Raw genomic sequence first — 17,353 nt, forward strand, 5'->3', positions numbered from 1 at the left:
CACATCCACCAACTCCTTTAGCACATCCGGCCCCATGGACTTGTGCTCATCCAGCTTTTCTAAATAGTCCTGAACCACTTCTTTCTTCACAGAGGGCTGGTCACCTCCTCCCCATGCTGTGCTGCCCAGTGCAGTAGTCTGGGAGCTGACCTTGTTCGTGAAGACAGAGGCAAAAAAAAAAAAGCATTAGCTTTTCCACATCCTCTGTCACTAGGTTGCTTCCCTCATTCAGTAAGGGGTCCACACTTTCCCTGACATTCTTCTTGTTGCTAACATACTTGAAAAACCCTTCTTGTTACTCTGAACATTTCTTGCTAGCTGCAACTCCAGGTGTGATTTGACCTTCCTGATTTCACTCCTGCATGCCCAGGCAATATTTTTATATTCTTCCCTGGTCATTTGTCCAATCTTCCACTTCTGGTAAGCCTCTTTTTTGTGTTTAAGATCAGCAAGGATTTCACTGTTAAGCCAAGCTGGTTGCCTGCCATATTTACTATTCTTTCTACACATCAGGATGGTTTGTCCCTGTAACCTCAATAAGGATTATTTAAAATACAGCCAGCTCTCCTGGACTCCTTTCCCCCTCATGTTACTCTCCCAGGGGATCCTGCCCATCAGTTCCCTGAGGTTGTAAAAGTCTGCTTTTCTGAAGTCCAGGGTCCGTATTCTGCTGCTATCCTTTCTTCCCTGTGTCAGGATACTGAACTCGACCATCTCATAGTCACTGCCTCCCAGGTTCCCATCCACTTTTGCTTCCTCTACTAATTCTTCCCGGTTTGTGAGCAGCAGGTCAAGAAGAGCTCTGCCCCCAGCTGGTTCCTCCAGGACTTGCACCAGGAAATTGTCCCTTACACTTTCCAAAAACTTCCTGGATTGTCTGTGCACCGTTGTATTGCTCTCCCAGCAGATATCAGGGTGATTGAAGTCTCCCATAAGAACCAGGGCCTGCGATCTAGTAACTTCCGTTAGTTGTCGGAAGAAAGCCTTGTCCACCTCGTCCCCCTGATCCGGTGGTCTACAGCAGACTCCCACCACGACATCAACCTTGTTGCTCACGCTTCTAAACTGAATCCAGAGACACTCGGGTTTTACTTGAGGGAAGTACTTGAGGAGCTAGCTTTCAGTGGAATTTCAGGGCCAGGCCCAAACAGGCACTGCAGTTCCAGGTTCTCCAGGGAACATGTATTGTTGCTTTGGGCCCTCACCAAATCCTGCAGTTCTGTAGAAAGGTAGAAGCACCCGTTCCATTGCCAGGAGGTCTACGCACACTCACAAACAGGATTTATTCCCTAGTTCAAGATTTACAAAACCAGATTTTTACACTGTTACACTTGTGTGAACCTGGAGTGACTTCCCTGAAGTTTAATGGAAACACTCATGTAACTGAGATCAGAATTTGGCTTCTGTTGTTTTCAAGCAGAGGAACAATTCACAGCAAACTAAGCCCAAACACAGGTTATATTGGCCAAAGTCAGGAGAACAGAAAGCAAATCTTCTCTACTTCTCCAGATCATTACATCACTTCTTCAAACGGTGGCTCAGAACAAACATCCCATATGTTGCTTACAACACAAACAGGAGAGTGAAGTGCTAAAGCAGTGGTTCTCAAACTTTTTTACTAGTGACCCCTTTCACATAGCAAGCCTCTGAGTGTGATCCCCCTTATAAATTAAAAACACTTAATATATTTAATATATTTAAATAATATATTTAATATATATATTATAAATGGTGGAGGCAAAGCAGGGCTGGGGTGGAGGTTGACAGCTCACGACACCCTCCCCCCCCCACTCCCTGCAGGTAATAACCTTGCGACCCCCTGAGGGGTCCCGACCCCCAGTTTGAGAACCCCTGTGCTAACGGAAGGAAATGTGGATGCAGATGTGAGGATAATTTATGTTTTGTGCAAAGGATTAATAAAGCAAGAGATGTTCTAAGCACTTCCCAGGGCGGGAAAATGGTTCAAAAAGTAACGCATGTGTTGGTGTTGCTATGTTTAAGAGCTCCGTTGCGTAGGAGGGAGTGTGAATGCCTCCTGCTCAGACATAATAGATTCAAATAAAATAAACGTTACCAGACTAGGAATAAAACTCACAGAGCAGGAAGAGGAGAAAATTACATTTAATTATAACCAGGGAGGTGTTCAGCCAATCACAGGCCGAAACCGCCCAAATGACACTCAGTGACACTACATTCAATCATATCATTCCTTCCTATCAGCATATTTTAACTCCCTCCTCAAATTATTAACCCTAGCTACAACTTGATGACAGCACAGGGAAGTCAAAGACCCCTAAACCTTCTTAATCCTTGCACGTAAAGAAAACATCTTAAGGATTAGAGTATGGTTTTGTTTTTATCATAAGGGAATTATCTTAAACAGGATGAACTCCTCTCCGTCAATATTTTATTTTTCCCCTCCAATAATGTGTCTATAGCTGAACCTTGATTTTAAAAGCACCATCCTTCACTTCTACATTGAAGCACACAGTAGTGGGTGTTTTACAACGAGAGTGTGGATGGTTTAAAAATGTCTTTTGTATGGCAAAGTTCACTATTTTGGACATAAGTCTTGTGAAAAAAGGCAGGAAAATTACAGCAAGACATCAGTGCTTCAGTTTATCTAACCTAACAAATGTGACAGAACAGGAGACTGCCAAGAACATCTTCATGTTCTGTACAGATCTTAATCTCTCCTGTCGTAACTCCCCCTCCTGCCACCATCTCATTATTTTGTATCTGTTCAAAAAAAAAAAAACAGACCACACATGATCTAGAACTCCTGTGTGTGGAATAAGGAGACCATCTCTGATAGATGCACTTCTTGTTTCAGGCTCAGGGAGTGCCCACTGTGCATCAGTTTAGTTGTATGGCAAAATGGCAATAAGGAATCAAACTGATTCTCAGCTTGCTGATGGACCAGATGACACTCAAAAGAAGAATTGCATTCGGATTTCAGATCCCCTCCTGACTTAGGGTACTGTTTACACTGCAATCTGAGTGCAGCTCATATAGACATATCCAAGCTAGTTCTGACCTACACGTGCTGCAGTCACACCTCTGACTGAAGTGTAAACATACCTGTAGGCACAGACTGCTCAGATATTTTGGGTGCAGGGATTGCTAGTTGACACAACATCCTCTGACAGGTTTCAGAGTGGCAGCCGTGTTAGTCTGTATTCGCAAAAAGAAAAGGAGGACTTGTGGCACCTTAGAGACTAACCAATTTGAGGCTGCTCTCCTTTTCTCTCTCACTCCAGGCTGAATAGCTGGGGGGGAAGATGCTTCTCACCTAGACATGCTGGTTCACTGAGGTCATTTTACCATTATATAAGGTGCATTTTTTAAAACCTGAATGCTTTACGGTAATTCATCCTGAAAACCTCATAAACCCCATCAAGTGGCATCACTATTCTAATATTAAACTACAAACTATCTCAACTGCTAGAACTATATTGATACCAATAGTAAATGCAAACTAAAACAACTCTTAAAGGGAATACTATGAGAAAGGAACAGGTTTCTACTGGCTGGACAGGCTGATAGAAGAGGAACCAAGGACTTTTATGGAGTGGGCTGCACCTTTTACTGGAAGGGCTGGAATATTTAGACCTAGGTACAAATGCTGCCAAATATTTTATTGGTTTCGTGGCCAGCAAGGCATGACATATGGTGTAACTAACCTGATATTAAGAATGGGGAAAATTTAATCTGAATATCAATAAATGCAGACTGACAAGAAGATCCTTTAAGCTGCAGAATTCATCTGTAGGGAAAGGTGGAACACTCACTGTTTGCACAAAACACTAGGAAGTGTACTGCATGAATAATCCTGCACTGGCAGACAGACTAAATGGAGGATCCAATCAATAGGTCGTTCCCATTTAACTTCTATGGTTACATAAAATGACAACATTAGGGTGTGACTGGAGAAGGTACACTGCTACACATTGGGAAGTGGAAAACATTTTCTCCCAGCTGGCAGAGAAAAACTGGCCCAATTCTGATCTAATTAATTTTAGACCACATAATTCCATTGAATTCAACTGAGTTATACCTGATTACACTAGTGCAAGTGGAAAGATAATTCCTTTCCTGGTCCATGACAAAAGGTAGTCTTCAATCAGACATAAGAAAATAAACAATATGGACAAGGACACCAACTGTGAATTAAGAACAGTCTCCCAGATGTGACATGTTTTGTTAAATACTCTTACAAGGGGAAAAACCCATTTATTTCCTCCAATGTCAATCTATTTTGCCAGGATCAAACTTCTACCGTTTAATAAATTACGGCAGTATAAGAAAACCTTAAGATACACGAGGATTCCAGGATCACTGAGAATTTAAATTCATATGAAGTAAATGAAGATGAACACATTAACTGAGGCTTGAAACTTTAATTTAAAAAAGATACCCAAGAATGGACTAGTAATAGATGGTATCATGCCAATGCAAACGGAAAATGGTTTTTAAAAACCATCTCCATTTTAAGTAAATTTGAGTGCACACTATATAAATTGACTTAATAATGGTCTTCTTTGCTAGCTTTTTTGAAATATAAATCAGGTACGTCTATGCTACTCAAAATCCAGTATGTGCGCAATGTTAACCTAATGAAAACATTTTATAAATACAAACTTATTTTTAGTATTAATAATTGCAACATACTTAGTTACCTAAACATGTAACCAGAAACAGAACTATTTCATGTAGAATCTATCTGCCAATGGAATCTGTCTACAATGGAAAAATACTTGCTAATCCTTTAAACATTATTGAAAATGCAAATATACTTCATTCTTGGATTAAAACAATTGCAGATTTAAGGTTTGGAACAGTACACAGTATCCGTGCATAAGCAGCCTACAAGGCGGTTGAATACTTGTAGGTACTAATTACAATTTAGTGAAAAACAAACTTTTCGTAGTAAGTTTATAACAAACGTACTCTTCAGAAGCAAGGAGAGAAGATTTGTTCTGTATTTATGAAGAAACATCCATTTATTATAAAACAAGATAGGAGATCTTCGAATTTAGTGGAGACAAGGCAACATTAGAGCAACAACTTCAGAGCTTCTGAATGAAATGTAGTTTCAAACTTGCAAATCAAGATGAATGTAGCGCCTAACATGCTTTCTTCTTCTCTCTATAAATGGGATGAAGTAGAGAAGCAAAGCTTCAAGGTATAAGGATTAGAGCCATCTGTGAGAAACAAGGGCAAAATTAAATATTCAGTATAAGCTTTCTTGTATACAATTTTGTCAGTTAAGGAGCATATGTTTCCTGACATGCTTAGCAGGGTTGTGTTTTGGGGGTTTTTTTGTTTTAATTTTTCAGGCACTCCAAAGCCTCCAGGCATAGGTTCTCTAATAAACAAAGCTTATTTATAGAATGGTGGCATTTTCTAGACTGCCATATAAAATGATAGTTTAGATCACATATACACAAAACATCCAATAAAATTGACTAGTATGTAGTAAAAAGTGCCCCCATTATTAACGGCCTCCACTGGAGGATTTATGAGAGCAACATTTAAAAAGGTGATTTCTAAGCCAAGAGAAGGTGGATGTTCAATGAAAGTGACAAGCAGGAGAAAAGTGAAACTCCTGTCAAAGGTAGAATGGGAAATTGGATGCACAATTTCATCCTTGCCTGACCAAGAAAACTCTCGTCTCTCTGGGAAAGCGAGGTGTCAAACCATCTCTCCTCTCTCTTTGCCAGAGGCTGCTGAGGGCTGTTACAGTAGAGCACTCTTACAGCTCTGGGAGGTCGTGTGGGCTTTGTTCCCAGTGGAGAAGCCCACCTTGGGTAATACTAGTTTAGTATGTGTTGGTCAATGCTTCAAGTTTTAATATTATTTTGTTGACCTTGAACCAAAACAAGGTCTTTCCCTTAGTTTGTTGAAATACAACAAATACAAATACAAATAAGGTTTGTATTATGAAAGGACAGAGGAAATTTTTCTTCCCCCTCCTTCCTATCCATTAGGTCTCCCAGAAAGATAGATACCAAAGAATGAAAAGTGCATTACTCATAATATCTGAAACCCTCATTTCCATTAGCAACAACTGCCTCAAACTGTTAGAATGGCAGGGAAGATACTTCCTCCTCTTTTAGCTTCAATAAGAATTGTAACTAAAATAACCTTAGATACGGGGTCGGATTGCGATCTCACATCCATGAGACCTGGAACATTTCTATTTGCTTTAATAGTTACTCCAGACCTCTACAGAAATCTGGCCCACTATTTTAAACAGAAATACAGGTAACTCCAGTCTCATTTCCTATCAGTTTGAAACAAAACTGGATTTATTTGGCCCCATGATTTCTTACTTAGAAGAGGTGAAACCTGCATAAGAATTATTTGTTTAGAGCAGCAGGTTGTATATTTACAATCCCAAACTGAATGAAAGCCCCTCACTGGTGTAACGAATTAAATTTTTAGATGTCATTAAATCGGCCAATATTTGAGTTCTGGGGTTATCAGAGAATATACAGGTTAGATTTCTCCATTTATTTTCATTTGGGGAATTTAAGAATGCTGTATTAAGTCAGACAGTAGATTTTATTTTGACTACAATAGTTTTATTTATTCCCTTTCTGAGAGCATGGCTATAGACAAAAACAAGCTTTGTGATAGGAAATCAGTTTGAGCATCCAGTGGTTCTCAACCCTTTGAGCATATTCCATCCCTATACAGATATTACGAGTTTTTCCAACTAGACTCTAAAGGACCTCCATTTTTGTCAGCATTCCTGTAGTCAACTGAAATCTTGGCACTCATTATTTGGAAAGCTCTCAGCATAGGAATACATGTTAGGAACCTTGTCACTGGAGCACAATGAAGGAAAATCACAAGGACATCTATTTTTTCAAGCTGCAGATTTCACAGTATTATTTGCATCTGAGACACTTCTTAAAGAAAAGATATAATATGAAAGGGTGGTGGGGGAAATCAGAGGGAAATACATTTTTTGAACAGTAATTTATTGTAAAAAGTGTTAAATAGAATGACTTACTTGGGACTCTTATCTGGTAGTGATTAAGTACAGTGAGAGCCTCCACTGCATCTGTCTTGCATTCCCATTCCAGCAGACCAGAGAGCGTTTTGGCAGAAGCTGGTAGAATAAGAGAATCAGACCTTCTTGCTCCCAGAACAAGTAATTTTAAAACATGAACTTTATCTAAAAAACAAATATTTACTTACGTTTTGGATCAAACACTTTATATTTGATGAAAGTGAGAACTTCATGGTCATCACACAACTGCCACAGGAATAAAAGAAGAGATGAAAATATGACCAAGGTTAAGATTGAAATGCCTATTCCCAAATTCTGAAGAAGTGACTAATGACACTTAGCTTAGAAACTCTTGTATTCGACCAACGAAAGTTGAATTTTATTTAGGGTAGTATTCTCTGCATTTTTAAGTGGAACAGCACATTGAAGGAAAAAAAATTAAGATCCCTTCTGCTGTAAAAGATGCGTAAGAAACTTAGGAAAATTAACATTTTCTAACACGAAATGCTACTTGCTGACTATCTGGGAGGACAGGCACCCAAAACAAAAAGCATTCAGCCTAGAGAGAATTTCCAGTAATTTTTAAGACAAGTTATTCAGGAAAATTATAACATGCTTAGATTGTAAGCTCTCTGGGTGTGTCTACACAGTAATTAAATACCCGCAGCTGGTCCAGGTCAGCTGACTTGGGCTATGGGGCTTGGGCTGTGGGGCTAAAAATGTCTACACTCAAAATTTTTAGCCCCACAAGCCTGAGTCAACTGATCCAGGCCAGCTGCAGCCATGCTATGGGTCTTTTATTCCAGTGCAGATGTAGTCTTTGTGACAAGAGACTGCATCTACCTCAGTTTGTACTGTAGGTAGTACAATGGGGCCAGTCCTGAGTGGGGTTTCTGTGCACTACCAGAATATAATAACATATTAAGTTAGATAGAGGCTAGGGTTGGGCATTTGACCTGTCCAAAAATAACAGGTTAAATATTGTCAAAAAGGGTCAAATATTTTAAAGCACTAATTTATTAGAACAACTACTATAGTAATAAAAGAGACTTTATGGTCTTCAATAGGCTTAACCTTTAGATACTTATGCCTAATTACAATAAAAGATTACTTAACTGAATTATTTGAACTCAGAAAAATGTGAAACCCAATGAAATGAAGTTCTGTAAACTGAAATAATTTCAGCAAATTCTAGCAAATGTTAAATTAACATTTAAAAATGAATAGTTACAAAAGAAAAAAAATGAAATTAAATCTTGTGTTGGGAGGAGGTCTAATGACTGAGCCCTCCTCTTCCCCCATCATTCCCTTCAGAGTTAATTTCTGTATGCTCATCTAGTCAGGTTCGATTGTAAACTCTTTGGGGCAGGGACCAGGTCTGAACTTATTTATTGTGCTCTGTCAACCAGCATGTACGCTGGTGGCTAGGTATACAAAGCAAGAAAGACAGACTATTTGACCAATATTTGTGTATGTACAAGCACACACACACACATTGTTTGTTCTAGAAGATTCCAGCCAATCAAGATGCTTAACTTTCAGTTAGTTCACCTTTTCCCCCAAACAGATGGCATTAGCATGCAATAAAGTGTGTGATCAAGACATTTAGATACGCTTGCTAACAGATGGTACCACGATGCAATTGAAAAGGCAGGCCACCCCCTACATCAGGGCATTCCTACTGAAATATCTGACCATAGTCAAATAGGTGCTCAATTGACATTATTTGACAGGCCAATTGACTGGCTTGCCAACCTTATTTGAGGCACAATAAGGTAGTCAGAATTTTAAACAAAACTACCAAAATAAATATTTTAAACCATTTATAGCATGGCTAAATATTTGCACAATTACCCACATGAAGCATGGAGGTAGCTCTGAGGTACGGAAAGATAAGAAATGACTGAGCAACCATTAAAAAAAATTAGGAAATCCCAAGTTAACTTCTCAGCCATCCCTTGTAATCTACAGTCATTTTTTATCTTCACTACCATCTCTCCTTTCCCCACCCTACCCTTCAAACCACCATGCACTAAGGTCTTCATTTCTGGCTCTTGCTTCTCACATTTTGTTTGTTAAAGTTGCCATATTTCCAGGTTCAGGAGACAGAAGTACAAAGATCTTTTCACAGCTCAACTGGATAGATTTTCCATAAAGGGAGCAATGCTAAGCACTGCAAAAATACAGGGGCCTCTGTTCATATATAGCATTTAATGGGCTCCATCTTAAACATCAGTACTGTTACCATTCAGTTACCACAACTGTTCCTTATTCAAAGTACAGGGAAGGACTGTGTAATTCTCAGTACCAATGTATGCAACCATAGTTTTGGATTTCCTACCTTTACGAAGGTTTCTTCAGTCACACACAGGGGTACATTATAATAATGTAGCACGCAAGAAGGTGGCTGGATTATATTCTTGGATGCCTGGCCAGCACTGGTGAAGCGATTATTCTTGCTCATGGCAAAATCCTTGTAACTACTTGTACCATCCTCCAGCTCAAATATCTGACTGGGAACTACTGAGTGCTGCTTGGACACACTGAGATTTAAAGATACATAGTTAAGAAACACCCCCCATTCCGACTGAAGCTGTTCATAATCATACTTTTAATATAAGGAGTCTCAAGGCAAGAAGAACAGATGACATGCACTTGCAGCAATGTGAAAAAAGTATTGATTCCCTTGTTTAATGCTTGGAGAAGGGTTCACAGATATGGCAATACAAAAAATTTTCATTAATGACTGTCAAAGTTAGCTATTGTCTTTGTACGTTAAGTCAAGTATGTTTACCAAGGTGTGTGTTGTACTGTTAAAAACTGCATAGTGCATGTACATCTGGTTTATATCTCACAGATTTACAGCTTGAATATCCAAAAACCTTTTTGATGCCCCATTTTGTAACTGTTATTTACCACCTTAGATTCTTATTCCAATTGAATTATTTGAAAATTTTTGTGAAGTGTCAATCAGTTGTTGTAGCAATAGGGAGCTGAGATTTTGCAGTCAATGCACACCTGAAAGTGAACTGCCAGTGTGATAAATTGCATATTTACCAGACATTAAGCCTCTTCCCAAATAACTTGACATTGTTGAGATGTGTGACAGCTCTTTCCACAGCATACTCATCACCCATTTCTACCAATGCTGTGCCTGGAATAGTCTTCATAAATTTTACCTAAAATAGTTCAGGAATAAGTGACAATGCAGTTCAAAGGAAACCATTACTGTAAGAATTTTGCAAGTTCTTCTGGAAAGTTGTTACATGCCAACTTAAAGTTTTCCCTGGTATCAATAACTCTGCCTAGAAAATAAGCTGTTTGCAGCCCTTAAATTCCAACATTAGATAGATGGAGTTGGGTTTAGTAGCAGCTTCCAAGTTCCTAATAAAATATGTTTTACCTTTTCAATATTTCCGTACAAGCAGAACAGGTTGAAGACCCTCGAACAGTTCATCTTTAGCTGATGCAACCCACTAACCATAACAACTGAGCCAGAAGGGTTTCCACCATGCATGTAAGAGGAGGAAGCCTGGGGTAGTGGGTAAGCAACAAGCTCTGGAGTATCCCGAGATCCCATTCGGTACCGGCTTGGTAAGGGTAACAAAGGACCATGTGATCCTACAGAAACGACAGAGACCAGGTTAAACACTACTCAGCATAAGCCTCATTTACTTACAGTCTATTAATGCTCCACTATACAAATACTTGATTTAAAAGGACACTATCCACTAAGAATTCTTTGTAATTTACTAACTGAATTCCTTTTTCTAGCTAGAAAAAAGATTCAGATCATGCAGTTTATTTTCCTCCCGTCCACCCTCACGGGTTCTTCCTCAATGTTTAAGTAGTTTTGATGTTCAGTTAGTTTCTCCCCTGCTGACAATTCAGTGAAACAACAGAACTGCTGTCAAGTGCACAAACTGCAGAGAATATTTTAATAAGAATTTTGGCTATTGTACTCTTAGAGGTTACTTGTTAATGTGTTTGCCCCTTAGAGGACAAGCCTGATATTTGAATCCAGCAACTGCATCTCATGCAGGCCTTAATGCTGAAATTTGCTGGATGCAGGCACAACAGCCCACCACAAACTGCAGCATCAGAACCATAATAGGTAGTTTCCCTCTACCACTACTGACCCATTTAACACACTCCTCCCAACGCAGCACACAAAAAATCCCTGCAAGAAAAAGTTAGGTTCTCTTAAATAAGCTGTCTGGCCAATTTAGTAGTCTACCGGCAGAGTGTCATGCCTCCACAACGGGAAATCCAAGTCTGAAATTCTAGCTTGAGGCCAGGCAGGGTTGGAATGGTTCAGAGGCAAGACACTCAATTTTTCTGGGGAGATGTGGAAGGCAGGGAAAGAGTGTCTTTCTTCAAACAGTTCTCCAACTAATTCATAAGCAACATGCATATTTAAGGCTCTACATTAATACAAATAAAAGCCTTGTTTTTCACTATAGGTAAAGCCTCATTTTTCATGAAGCAATGTGACAAATTTCACAGTGGGCTCAACTGCATAAATCAATGTTTTAATGGTCACACTTTACTGAACTGACACAAAACACTTATAAAAGGTACTTGAAGTATTTCAGTGAATCATTTTCATTCACATTTTAGCTTGCAGGGGCTTTAACAGCAGTGTTTCCTTTAGGGTGCTAGGGAGGTCTCCATTCTTCTGAGGCCTGGTCTACAGTACAAAAGCGAGGTTGACAGAAGGCATGTGTCTATGCTTAAATTCATCTCCCACTCATGTAGGGACCCCATTATGGTGACACAGTAATACCACCTCCCCGAGCAGAGGTGAGCTGTGGTTGATGTACTGAGGTAAACCTAGCATGAATACAGACACTGCGTTACCTATGTCAACCCTCACAGTCCTCCAGCAGCTGTCCTGCAATGTCCAACACTGCCCACTCTGTTCATAACTGTGAACTTCACTGCCCAGGTATCATGGAGACCAGAAGCTCTCCCCACCCGCCTTTGAATCTCTGCTAATTCCTGATTGTCCAGCTTGGCCAGGCACACCTAGCTGCTCTCCACTGTTGTGTGCAACGGCCCAGCTGACCATGCTGGCTCCAGACACACCTGGCTGGAGTACACAGGAGATATTAGATCTTCTGGGCCTGCGAGGAGAAGTCGTGCAGGCACAGCTCCAGACCAGCCACAGAAACGTGGACACCTATAAGCAGATTGCCCAGGGATTGCGGAGAAGGGACAGGACACGGACTAGCAGCAGTGCTGCATGAAAGCAAAGGAACGGAGGCAGACAGATCAGAAGGCCAGGGAGACCAACAGTTGATTGGTGTCGAGCCGCAGACCTGCCACTTTTACAGAGAGCAGGATACCATACTTGGCGGAGACCCCACTACCACCCCACAGTCCACTGTGGATACATCTGAGGAGCCTGAATCACCACGAGGACAAGAAGGTAGCAGAGGACGGGGACATACGACTGGTGGGTTCAGCTATGCCGCAAGCCAGGACCTGTTTGGGATGCCACTGCAGTCCGGTCAGTCCTGGCAGTTGAACATGGATGACCCTGATGCAAGGGATGGAATCTCGGGTAAGTGTGTAAATGTATTTCCCATTACATTGATGTACTTACGGCATCCCCCAACTCAACAGGACACAGCTACTGACAGATCTCGATGAAACTTTCATGGAGGTACTCTGCAATCCTCTTCCAAAGGTTTCTAGGGATAGCGGCCTTATTTCTTCCTCTGCAGTGGGATACTTCCCTGCGCCAGTTGGTGATAATTTTGGCAGGCACAGTTGCAATATACAGGCTAGTGGCATATGGGCAATGCTTTGGGACCCAAGCAGCAGCTGTGCTCTGTTCCTTTGTCACCCTCAGGAGTGAGATATCATCAAAAACCACCACCGCCTGTGGAAATGGTGCCACTCCCATGGCCCTCTACTCAGTTTCATGCAACTGAGCAAGTCCCTCATTTCTCTTGCCCCTGGCAGGCCTTACACACCAGGGCTGGGGCTAAGAGTGGTGCCATGCACAAGCATTCTGAAGCGTCAATCAGCATGTCTTGTTTAAAACTTCAGGGGAGTAAGGGAAGGGAGTTCTGAATCTTTACTGACAATGGTACCTCTGTGCATTTAATCTGTAGCTGCTGCCTTGCAGCCTTAAGGGGTTCCCCCTCCACATCTGTGGAATGCCTGAGCCAGATAAGGAGGAGAAAGAGGAGGACTTGGGAAGACATGTTCAGTAAGATCCTGCATGCCAGTGCTGCAGACGACAGTGAGCAGAGGGCCTGGAGCATGAATGCTGCAGTCTCCAGGGAGATGGAAAGAACGGAGAGGAGAAAGACCCCAGGGTCCCAGCAGGCCAAGGAGAGGGAGATGCACCAGTATGTAATGGGGCTTCTCCAGCAGCAAAACACAGATGCTGCAGACTCTTGTGGACCTACAGGTTCAACAATCATGGGCTCACCTCCCTTTGCAGTCCATGGAGAACTCCATTATAGCACCTCCCTACACACATACCGCCCCTCCCCCCCGCAGCCAGCATTCCACATGACATCAGAGGCCACATCCCTACCTCTTACCATTCCATACCAGGGAACATTAAGGACAACCACAGCTTCACATTTACTGACATGGGAGAGCCATGGTTTCTGTACGTAACTAAAATAGACATGAATGTTCTTTCCCCTTCTTAAGCTCCGTTTCCATAAATTTATGATTTTTTTAAAATGTATTTGCTTTTAACTTGCACAGAACTTCTTTTGCAGTGTTTTCATTACTCTGTATAATTCTAGTGTTTGGAAAATAATTCCTCGATTACTTCACACACATGCTCCAGAATGGCTGGTGGTACTGAAAGCACCCCGGGTTATTGTAGTCTGAGTCAACTCAGAAGCTCAATGACAAACAGTGTAATAATCATAAATGTACAGCAAACCCCACAACATTAACAGGTGCATTGACAGTGTTATGTTCATAGAGGTACACCAGACACCACACAATTCCTGACAGGCTCCAAAACAGCAGGGGCAGGTAGATCACAGTACACCAAAACACATTACTGTGGTTCACTGTTAAAGTGCTCTTTCAAAGCCTCCCTAGCTGTATAGCTCTGCATTACGCTTTTCTAATAGCCCTTCCATCTAGCTATTCAAACTCAGCAGACAGCTGCTCCACCTCTGCCCTCCACCCCAGCAGCAACTTCCCCCCCTTGCTTCACAGATATTATGCAGGATACAGCAGGCAGTTATGACCACGGGGATATTTTTCTCATGGAGGGCCAATCTTGTGAGTAAGCAACGCCAGCGTTCCTTCAATCTACCAAAAGCACATTCAACTGTCATTCTGCACCTGCTAAGCTGGTAGTTGAATTTTAACTTGGTGCTGTTAAAGTGGCCAGTGTACAGTGTACACCTGAGCCAGGTGAGGAACTGGTAGGCTGGGTCTCCCAGGATTGTTAATGGCATTTCAATATTGTCAATGGTAATCTGCCAGTCAGGAAAGAATATCCCTGACATTGCTTTCTGAACAGTCCGGTGTTCTTAAAGATGTGTGTCATGCACGTTCCCTTACCAGCCAACACTCTCATCAGTGGAACGTCTCCAGTGATCCACCAATGGTTGCATAACCATACAGAAGTAGCCTTTTTTATTGATGTATTCTGTAGCAGGGTAGACTGGTGCCAAAACACGGATGTGCAGGCCTCCTATGACTCCACTGCAGTTTGGGAGTCCAGTGCTGCAAATCCATCCACTATGTGCAGCGCATTGCCAAGAGTCATAGAATCACAGAATATCAGGGTTGGAAGGGTCCTCAGGAGGTCATCTAGTCCAACCCCCTGTTCAAAGCAGGACTGATCCCCAATTAAATCATCCCAGCCAGGGCTTTGTCAAGCCTGATCTTAAAAACTTCTAAGGAAGAAGATTCCACCACCTCCCTAGGTAACGCATTCCAGTGTTTCATCACCCTCCTAGTGAAAAGTTTTTCCTAATATCCAACCTAAACCTCCCCCACTGCAACTTGAGACCATTACTCCTTGTCCTGTCCTCTTCTACCATTGAGAACAGTCTAGATCCATCCTCTTTGGAAACCCCTATCAAGTAGTTGAAAGCAGCTATCAAATCCCCCCTCATTCTTCTCTTCCACAGACTAAACTATCCCAGTTCCCTCAGCCTCTCCTCATAAGTCATGTGTTCCAGTCCCCTAACAATTTTTGTTGCCCTCCACTGGACTCTTTCCAATTTTTCCACATCCTTCTTGCAGTGTGGGGCCCAAAACTGGACACAGTACTCCAGATGAGACCTCACCAATGAAGAATAGAGGGGAACGATCACGTCCCTCAATCTGCTGGCAATGCCCCTACTTATACAGCCCAAAATGCCATTGGCCTTCTTGGCAACAAGGGCACACTGTTGACTCATATCCAGCTTCTCGTCCACTGTAACCCCTAGGTCCTTTTCTGCAGAACTGCTGCCTAACCATTTGGTCCCTAGTCTGTAGCAGTGCATGGGATTCTTCCGTCCTAAGTGCAGGACTCTGCACTTGTCCTTGTTGAACCTCATCAGATTTCTTTTGGCCCAATCCTCTAATTTGTCTAGGGCCCTCTGTATCCCATCCCTACCCTCCAGCGTATCTACCTCTCCTCCCAGTTTAGTGTCATCTGCAAACTTGCTGAGGGTGCAATCCACAGCATCCTCCAGATCATTAATGAGGCTATTGAACAAAACCGGCTCCAGGACCAACCCTTGGGGCACTCCGCTTGATACCGGCTGCCAACTAGACATGGAGCCATTGATCACTACCCGTTGAGCCCGACAATCTAGCCAGCTTTCTATCCACCTTATCGTCCATTTATCCAGCCCATACTTCTTTAACTTACTGGCAAGAATACTGTGGGACACCGTGTCAAAAGCTTTGCTAAAGTCAAGGAACAACACGTCCACCGCTTTCCCCTCATCCACAGCGCCAGTTATCTCGTCATAGAAGGCAATTAGATTAGTCAGGCATGACTTGCCCTTGGTGAATCCATGCTGACTGTTCCTGATCACTTTCCTCTCCTCTAAGTGCTTCAGAATTGATTCCTTGAGGACCTGCTCCATAATTTTTCCAGGGACTGAGGTGAGGCTGACTGGCCTGTAGTTTCCAGGATCCTCCTTCTTCCCTTTTTTAAAGATGGGCACTACATTAGCCTTTTTCCAGTCATCTGGGACCTCCCCCGATTGCCATGAGTTTTCAAAGATAACGGCCAATGGCTCTGCAATCACATCCGCCAACTCCTTTAGCACTCTCGGTTCACCGGGGGAAGGAGCAGTCCTGCGTAGCAGTAGACAATTAATGGCTCTGCAGACTTTCCTGACAATGGCCCCCACGATGGATTTTTCTACTCCAAAATGATTTCCCACTGACGGGTAGCAATCCAACATTGCAGGTTTCCATAGTCCAATTACCACTTGCTTCTCCACTGTCAGCGCAGCTCTCACAGTGATGTCCTTGTGCTGGAGGGGCTGGGGCAGTCTCAGCACACAGACCAAGGAATATGGCTTTGCGCATCCGAAAGGTCTGCAGCCACTGCTCATCGTCCCAAACCTGCATTAAGATGCGATCCCACCAGTAAATGCTTTTTTCTTGGGCCCAGAAGTGATACTCATCATCTGCAGCTGCTCCATGAACTGGTTCTTGCTAGCTATGTCTCACGGCAACTTGTCCTCTGTGAAATCGTTCTGTTCCCTGCTGATTCAGTTCCTTCTTGTGACTCTGCAAATACCAGAAAATTGTGCATCCTGTCCTTGCAATGCTCATGACAAAGTGCTGCTCTGTGCAAGCTCCATGATTCTGTCAGAGATGGTGGACAGTGAGGAAGGCCACACAGATTTGTGGGAATTTTAAAAAAGGCATGAAAAATCAGGGACATAGATGACATCATGAGAAAGGTGCATGCTGGACAGTTGACCTCTTGCTCCCAGTCACGCTTGCTAACTTGTTTCTGCCCCACAATGCTTGCCAGAAGTTCACAAAGACAGAGTGCTGGAGGTGGCTAGCTGCACAATGGGATACCAACCCATGGTGCATTGCACTGGGTAATGCCACAAGCACTCCTAGTGAGTAAGTGCAGTGCTAACACAAGGAGCCAAGTTTGCATGCACACAAGTGATATACTACAGTGGCTTTATAAAAAGTTTGTAGTGCAGATATGGCCTAAGTCTGTGAACAGTTTAGTTTTCTCCCAGGCAGGAGATATGATACAAAGAGCCTACCCTGCAGTCTGGCCCACTGAGAGCAGAAACCAGAGCAGCAAAATGTTCAAAAATCACATATGAACTTAGCAGAAAGAGGACTTTGTTTTCCAAGGGTGGG

At 42.3% G+C, this 17,353-nt stretch overlaps 1 protein-coding gene across 1 annotated transcript in view; it reads right to left on the minus strand.

The window, feature by feature from the left end:
• Positions 1–2,105: 2,105 nt before the first annotated feature.
• The window catches only part of HNRNPLL (heterogeneous nuclear ribonucleoprotein L like), a 40,654-nt gene continuing 25,406 nt past the window's right edge, over positions 2,106–17,353 (minus strand). Inside the window, exons 8-13 of the mRNA XM_084624046.1 lie at positions 10,425–10,642; positions 10,079–10,200; positions 9,363–9,564; positions 7,210–7,267; positions 7,022–7,120; positions 2,106–5,204 (exon numbers count right to left, since the gene is read on the minus strand). Coding sequence (XP_084480172.1) covers positions 5,149–5,204; positions 7,022–7,120; positions 7,210–7,267; positions 9,363–9,564; positions 10,079–10,200; positions 10,425–10,642 — 755 coding nt within the window. The 3' untranslated portion in view covers positions 2,106–5,148. The remainder of the gene's footprint in view (positions 5,205–7,021; positions 7,121–7,209; positions 7,268–9,362; positions 9,565–10,078; positions 10,201–10,424; positions 10,643–17,353) is intronic.

The sequence above is a fragment of the Lepidochelys olivacea genome (genome assembly GCF_965140295.1).
Source record: "Lepidochelys olivacea isolate rLepOli2 genome assembly, chromosome: 3".
In the NCBI taxonomy this organism is placed as follows: Eukaryota; Metazoa; Chordata; order Testudines; family Cheloniidae; genus Lepidochelys; species Lepidochelys olivacea.